The sequence below is a fragment of the Mus pahari genome, chromosome 21 (genome assembly GCF_900095145.1).
Source record: "Mus pahari chromosome 21, PAHARI_EIJ_v1.1, whole genome shotgun sequence".
NCBI lineage: Eukaryota > Metazoa > Chordata > Mammalia > Rodentia > Muridae > Mus > Mus pahari.
The window spans coordinates 7,871,540-7,879,602 of record NC_034610.1 but is presented as its reverse complement, the minus strand read 5'-3'; the positions used below and the strand labels follow the sequence as shown (position 1 = coordinate 7,879,602).

At 48.9% G+C, this 8,063-nt stretch overlaps 1 protein-coding gene across 1 annotated transcript in view; it reads left to right on the top strand.

Moving 5' to 3' along the window:
• Nucleotides 1–8,063, top strand: part of Pde10a (phosphodiesterase 10A) — a 180,665-nt gene that overhangs the window by 141,072 nt on the left and 31,530 nt on the right. The window contains exons 7-11 of the mRNA XM_021220932.2: nucleotides 1,035–1,190; nucleotides 2,509–2,559; nucleotides 3,071–3,129; nucleotides 4,904–4,955; nucleotides 7,478–7,620. Of these exons, the coding sequence (XP_021076591.1) occupies nucleotides 1,035–1,190; nucleotides 2,509–2,559; nucleotides 3,071–3,129; nucleotides 4,904–4,955; nucleotides 7,478–7,620 (461 nt within the window). The remainder of the gene's footprint in view (nucleotides 1–1,034; nucleotides 1,191–2,508; nucleotides 2,560–3,070; nucleotides 3,130–4,903; nucleotides 4,956–7,477; nucleotides 7,621–8,063) is intronic.

The following is an 8,063-nucleotide window of genomic DNA, read 5'->3' as shown; positions in this document are numbered from 1 at the left end:
CCTGCCCCTGCCCCTGCTCCTGCTCCTCCTCCTGCCCCTCCCCTGCCCCTCCCCTGCCCCTCCCCTGCCCCTGCTCCTCGTCCTCCTCCTCCTCCTTCTTCTGACAATGATTTACCTAGAACAAAGTTACTATTGCTTTATTGGAGGAAAGGAAGGAAGGAAGAAGGAAAGAACGAAAGAAAAAAGGAAGGAAAGAAAGGAGGAAGGAAAGAAAGGATCGACAGTGAGGAAAGCGAAGGAAGGAAGCAAGAGTAGATGCCCTGTGGAGTCTCCTTTGAAAACATCAGTTCTGAATGCAGGCTTTCAAAAGCTAAAATCCACAGGAACCCTTTCATATTGCCCTCCATTCAGGGAGAGTCTGACATGTCCCATTAGCTTCCCGTAGATAGTAGAAACTGAGCATATTAAATGGCCGTCTTGATGTTCATACTTCCCATCGCTCTGTACTGGCTTGCTGGAATTTAGCTGAGATAGAAAATCATTCAAGCTGAACCCATCTTCACTGTGGTGCTAAGTAACTGATAATGTTTGCCTCATGGGTCCTTGAAGTTCAACTCAGGAAATGGTTGGCATGACTTTAAAAACAGAAGAGAAGGCCGGGCGTGGTGGCGCGCGCCTTTAATCCCAGCACTTGGGAGGCAGAGGCAGGCAGATTTCTGAGTTCGAGGCCAGCCTGGTCTACAAAGTGAGCTCCAGGACAGCCAGGACTATACAGCGAAACCCTGTCTCGAAAAACCAAAAAAAAGAAAAAGAAAAAGAAAAAAACAAAAAACAAACAAACAAACAAAAACAGAAGAGAAGGCGTGTGTGCGTGCGCGTGCCTGTCTTCATGTGTGTGTCTGCCTGTGCTCTCTGCTGTGTTCACCTGGGAAGCCTGGGGTGGTTCCAGCAGAGAAGGAGGGAGCGAGTGCCAGACTCGCCCATAAGTGTTCTTTTGGTCACATGACACTGGCATCCACTGTCCTGCATAAAACGTGTGCATGCAAACGCTGAGAGGCACTGAAGTTCCCGGTTTTCCTTGCTTGATTTTTCAGGATGAGCGATTTCCACGAGGCACTGGCCTGGAATCAGGAACCCGAATCCAGTCTGTTCTTTGCTTGCCCATTGTCACTGCCATTGGAGACTTGATTGGCATCCTTGAACTGTACAGGCACTGGGGCAAGGAGGCCTTCTGCCTCAGCCATCAGGAGGTGAGGCTCCGACCCTACTCTCTGCATCTTCCGTCCTCTTCCCGTCATTGGTGGCCCCCACTAGTGTTAGGAGACAACACGAATGGATCTCAAAGTCACTATTGGCCTGACCGTGACTGGCTATGAACAGTGGCGTTCTTGAAAACCTGTTCCCTTGAGCAGCTGTTTTTAGAGAAGACTGGCTAAATCAGAAATACAGTTTTGGCTTTTCCCTGCATAAACATATCTTAATAACAACAACAACAAACAACAGAAATGTGCTTTGGTGCATATCCAGCCAAGCAACAGGATGGTGTCCTGATTGCCTCGTGTTGTCCTTAAAGGTGTTTCCTTCCTAAGTTACATGAACATCCCAGTCTCTGCTCTCTTTCTATGGGCTGCATTGGAGTTGACTCATTAACACTGAAGTCACATACTACCAGCACCGGTACCTCTCCTGTGCTGGATGAACCAGGTCCCGAGGGGTCTGGCTCCACCCCCTTCCTGAATGATCTACTTCTAGTTTCCTGGGCTGCCCCTCACTTCTTCCACACCCAGGCCCCTGGGAAGAAGTCTTGCCTCCCAGTGCCTTAGTGAGCACTGTCACCTCACACCTAGTGCCCTGAGTGCCTCCTGCCGTGGAACCTGTCAGGTCCTTCCTTCTATCCTGCCATGTGCACCAGTGACTGTCCTTTCAATTGTACAGGACAGTTCCTTCCTGTCCAGCCTTGGTCTTATTCCCTGCCCTGGAACTGTATCCGGAACTAACACTTTGTGTCTAGCAAAGACGTGCAGAGTGGAAACCAGTGGCAGGAGGGGAATATGGGAAGGGGAGGATGGCTCAGTGGGCAGAATGAGAGTGGGTTCCCTGGAACCCCTTTAAAAAGCCAAGTGTGGCAATGTAAGTCTCTGTAGTCACTGGTCCTGGGGAGTAGGGGGACAGGCGGGTCTCTGAGTCTCTGTCCATCAAATCTAGCCTAATGGTGCACTCCAGGCTGGTGGGATCTTGTCTCAAAGGAGGTAGACATTTCCGAGATCATTCTCCGCCCTTCATACATGTGCATATGTGTGCCCACACATAACACACATGGAAATAAAAGTAAAAACACAAGTGAAATATCAGCTTGAATCCTCGAATGCAGGAGGTGTGCACACGGTATTTTTCCCTCTTAGGGATCCCGCACCAGCCTGAAGAGGCAATTAGAGACATTTTCAGTTTTGATTTTTGCTAAACTGAAAAATAATTGTTTAATATTAAGACAAGATGATGCGCGCTGACCAGATGGCTTGCTGTGCAACCTGCAGACCAAGATCAAGGTTGTTTGTGTGTGTTTTCTAGGTTGCAACAGCCAATCTTGCTTGGGCTTCCGTAGCAATACACCAGGTGCAGGTAAGTCTGGGGCGCGCTTACAAGGGCACCCCAAGGCAGTGGGACACCCCAAGGCAGTGGGGGCTGGACCTGAGGCTAGCAAGGGCCTCAAGTTTTGGTCTTGGATGGTGTATTATATCTGAAACATTTCATCTGCTTGATCCCTTACATTCAGTTGTAAACCATCTTAAGTCTCATCGCAAGTACATAGGGGTTGTATTTTTTCACAAGAAGAAAAGTACAATTGCAGGGTAGGGCCACGAGTAGAAGATTCTCCTTGGCCCACGACGATGTACGTGCCAGATGACGAGGTTCAGAAGTAGTAGTAGATGTGTAACTAAGTCGGAGAGGACGGCGTATCTGTCCCAGATCACAGAGTTGGGCCATTCTCCAGTAAGATGATAAACACAAGGTCCTCTCAAACGTGCTTTTCCGGCAGTAAGGCTGACAGCGCCCATGTTAAGAGTGCTCTGGGTTCGGTTCCCAGCCAGCCGAGCTCTTAAATAACTAACAACCACTGTATATGTGGCAGGTGTGCAGAGGTCTCGCCAAACAGACCGAACTGAATGACTTCCTGCTCGATGTATCCAAGTAAGTGTTTGCCTGGGCATCTCCTGGGTTTGGTGACAAGGGGCATAAGGCACAGGTCCCGATGGTAACACATCTCCATTCGCTGCATGGGCAAGCATCCTGGGAAGAGTCGCTAGTCGCATGCAGATTGTAGAACTGCATCTTTATCCATGGCCAGCTTGTACATTAAAGGTGACAGAGGCATACGTGATTGTCTTTGTGTGACATTTATTTTGTAAACTGACCCTCTTAGAACATACTGCCTCTGATCTCTCTACATTTTCCCTGGGGTGTGTTTGCTCTGCCTTTTTCTAACAATGTCTCTTCGCACAGTATTGTTTATAATGCCCTTCTGTGTAAAGTGTCTCGGAGGTGATTTTGAGAAAACAGTTCCATTTCTTGGAAGCTTAGTCTAGATCATCTCCCCTAGGCTGGTAATGGAAGCCATTACAGATATTTATTAAACTCCAGGTTGCTATAGCAGGGGACCAATCCACCTCATTAATAACCAAAACCTTAAAGTCCCGGACATGGTCACCAAGGCCACGCCCTCCTACCAGAGTTCCCAAAAGCTGGGGGCAGGGGAGGAGCAAGGTGACAAGGATGAGGGGACAGGGAAGAGGATGACATAGGACACAGCCACTCCTTCCTGGCCTCCAGCAGCACTGTTGCCAGCCCTAGTTGCTCTTGTCCCTGTGATAATTCCTAACTCCTCCCCAGCACATGCCAGAGCCCGCAGAATACTCAGACTGTGAGTTGCTGGCTCATTTTGTAACTATTCTTTGGAATCTGAAATTAGAGGCCTGTGACCAAAGCAGTTTTAGCAATCCCTCCATCAGCTCCACTTTCAAACAGTTAAGCCCTGTCAATATGATGGGGACTGTGCTAAAGTTATTTCAGAGCCCAGAGGAAGGGAACATTTGCATAATTTGGAAGTGTCCACCTAAATGCCTGTGTGACACTCTATGACCTTCTGCTCCAGTAGGAAGCTCGGTCACTCTGGTACTGCCTTCTCCTGTGCAGGACTGAGCTCACAATGCAGGGACACAATTGAGCCTCACTGCCCTCAAGCTAAGGAGATTGTGCTGTGGGACCACTGTAAGCCAGGCTAATTTCAGAGCAGGGCTGAAACCCTCACAGAGCCAGCAGAACCCATCGCGTGTGCTCTTTGATGAGTCCTGTGGTGGCCAGCTGTTAGGGAATCATTGGGATTCAAGACATCCTAGCAGATGTCTCCCCACCTCCACAGCGAACTCCTGCTATCAAGCCTGTGTTTTACTTGAGTTAAATAAAGCAATGCAGGTCACTGGTCCTGACTACTTACAGTATGGTGTTTCATTTCCGGTCAATTCTGATGCCTTGGTATGGTTTAGCTTCTACCTTCTCCCTTTTCCGCCCCCAGAGACCATGTATATCCTAACAGTATTGGTGGATTTAATAAATTTAAAGTTTTTTTTTTCCCCCCCTTGAGATGGTTCATGAGACCGTTAGGTTTGGTTGGCCTGAATCAAATCCCAGGTAACTCTCATTGCAGCCTTTCCCCCACCTGTCAGCTGAGCAATATCATATTTACTGGATGACTCTACTGGACTTAGTCTGTACTAAGGCAATGATAATGGTTCATTGATTTTTTTTAATAATGTTTATTGCTTCTGAAAGAAGACAAAAAATATCAAATTACATGTATATCCATTTATTTACAATTAGAGCCCGTATAACGTGTTTGGAGTTTAACATGCACTGTGATAGCAGTGAGGTCACGCATAGGATTCATCTTTTGTATTTTCTTTTTCAGGACATACTTTGATAACATAGTTGCCATAGACTCTCTACTTGAACACATCATGGTAGGTCTTTTTTGGTTTTGACCACGATTTTCTTTAAACCCCAATTCCTTGGTCTTCATTCATGGTGTGACATTTATGTGTGTTAGGAGAATATACTCTATTAATCTATATGAACTATGGTGCTCTGAGATCCCCCCAGCCTTCCTTCACCAGCCCCTGTGATCTGGGGAGGGCATCAGAACAGACTTGTTTAAACAGCTGTACTTGGGGAAAGCTTGGTTTCGGCTTCCTGGTCTCCAAGGCACTTCCCGTATATGTCATGCTAGCGAGCCTCACTGGATGCCGACGCTAAAGTTCAGTCTACTCGAGTTGCATTCCAGCATCCCTGTCCTGGAAGCGGGTTCCCTGAGAACTTCTCCATGGTAACTTTAATGGCTGCACCTTCTGTGAAGGAGACTTCCTGTCTCAGCTCTCCTTCACACACGGGCTCTCAGGTCCAGCCTCTTCCGCATATCCCAGAGTTCTTAGCCATGCTCAGTCACTCGGTTATGTCTGAGGTTTGCTAGCTGTGTCTGTCCACCCAGCCCCCACCCCTTGCTGCCCCCCTTCATGCTTCCCTGTCTGTGAATCCATGCTCCACCATTTCTGTTTGGTGGCTAACTTTTATTTCTATGTTGCGTTCTTTCCTGGAATCTGCTTCCTTATTGCGTTTGCCTTCCGTGACTCTGTCCTACGTGTCACTCATCTTTCACCCACTTGGTGAGCTTCTTGTCCCACCCAAGTCACCTCAGCTTTGATCAGCTGGTTATTTAAGTCCTGCATTGAATCACCGATAGCTTTTGGAAGTAAATCCTAAAATATCTACCAAGCGTTTCGACTACCCTGTTAACTTCTGTCTGCACACTGGGGAGGTGCAGTGGCTTGCTTTATCATTTTTCCGTTTCTTTTTGCTTTTATGTCACCCCCCATCCCTTCAGGCCTTCTTTTCCCAATGTTTCCTGTTTGTTTTATCTTACACGAGCCTCCCCGATGCGTTGTCTCCACTTGGGTGCCCTATTCTCCAGTACTATTTAGGGGAGGCTGGGAGCCCTCACCGAGCGCTGCGTGACTGCGCATAGTGTAAGGTACATGTGCTACACCTATGTCCCTGTCGTCCTCCAGCTATGGAGGCATCCAACTGCTGCCAGCAGAAATGTGGCTGATGGCACTGTGGAGTGATATTCACAGTTACAAATTAGGAAGCAAATGGACTAGGGAAAGGAGAAGGGGACTGAATATGATCCGGAGGGAAAGCATGCAGACATGAAGGTTAGAAGCAATAGGAAATAAAGGTTAGGATGGGCATGAAAGGGAGGATACTTACAAAAGGCTCCTGAGAGACAAGCTAGAGACAACGACAACCAAAATATCCAAGTGTAAGAAAGATGAATAGGTAAGAGTGAGGGACTGATGAGATGCCTTGGTAGTTAAGGTCACGTGCTGCTCTCGGAGTATGGTTCTCAACACACACATCTGGTGACTCACAACTGTCTGTGGCCCCAGCTCAAAAGGGATCCAGCCTTCTTCCAGCCTCAGTGGTCACTCTCATATCTCTGCACACACTAATGTTCATGGACCCTTAAAGGGAAAATAATAGAAACAGTTAGATCTGTAATTCTTAGCTGGGATACACGTAGTGACACACTTACTTACTTGTCTTGGTTGTTTTTGAAGCCACTCTGTAGGTGGAGAGTGGACTGCCAGTATAAATAATTGGAACAAGTGAGGTCCACCAGCCAGCCTGGCCTCCCTCACGAGAGCAGTGTCTATTTAGGACGCAGTCTAGGCATGCTTGGCAGGGCTCTTGCGAGTGAATGACACCCCCAGCTCTTAGGACCAAGCTTTGCGTGGTTTCTCGGCCTCGAGGGCCCTGCCTGCCGGTGTCCTGGGACTCTGATCTCCACGGACCCTTCTTCTACCACTGAAGCCTGAGGTAGCAAAGACTGAGAGGCAAGAAGAGGCAAGGAACTTTCCTGCTCTTGAGCTTAGAGAGCCATCGCTTTGGGCTGGCCAGCCTCTGTCTCGTGTGTTTATCGTTTAGTCAGTGGCTCACTGTGTACCCCTAGCTGGGCCAGAAACCAGAGCTCCATCTGCTTCTGCCTTCAGAATGTGGGGATTAAAGGTGTGGTGAATCTCATATCTCTTACATCACCGTTCACAGACATCCAGCAGGCTGAGTGGGTGTTGGCCACAGCTGATAGACAGATCAGGGTACCAGGAGCATCCTGATGGACTCCTGGGGAGCTCAGAGCGCTTGAGGGTTCTCAGGAAGGGAGGCCGCTAGCTGGTTGGCAGCTCATCGGAAGTGCTCTAGTATTTCAAGATGAGCAGGGACACGGGTGCTCATGAACTGTCCTTGGTGCCATATGCTGGGATCAGCACGTAGACAGACCTACACGTAACTTCCATTGTGCTTCATAATCGGTGTACCTCTATTCACAGTCCCGATTCCCTCCCCAGTGCAGAGTATGTGTCCACGCTAAGGCTCACCATAACCGTCTTCAGTTCCCCACTGGCTGACTCTGGTTTCTCACCCGCCTCAGATATATGCAAAAAATCTAGTGAACGCCGACCGCTGCGCGCTCTTCCAGGTGGACCACAAGAACAAGGAGCTGTACTCGGACCTGTTTGACATTGGGGAGGAGAAGGAGGGGAAGCCCATCTTCAAGAAGACCAAAGAGATCAGGTACAGCTAGAGCGACCTTCCTGGCTCCGATGCAGACATGCAGGTCTCCTGCCGCACCTCTCTGTGCCGATTCACAGGTGCGCTGACAACACTTGTCATACTGTGGTACCACTCCCATCAGGACCCGCCTCCTGAAGGTAGTGCTTCTGGGAATGGCATTGCAGCCAGCGAAACCTCACCTAGGAAGTGTTAGCGTCACTCCTGGAAACGCCATCTTCCGGAGGCGGTCCTTCTGGAAATCATGTTGGAAAAACTTACTAGTGCTCCCAGGTAGGTAAAGGTCGCCCTCCCAGCGACAGCAGGCAGGCAGGCTCCTGTGTCTAGGAGCAGGGTGAATTTAACCAACTTAGCCCCTGCTCCTTCCCAACCCACGAGGACTAAAGGTCCAGAGTCGAGGAAATTGATGGACTTGAACATCTGAATTCAGGGCCTAGTCACAGGCT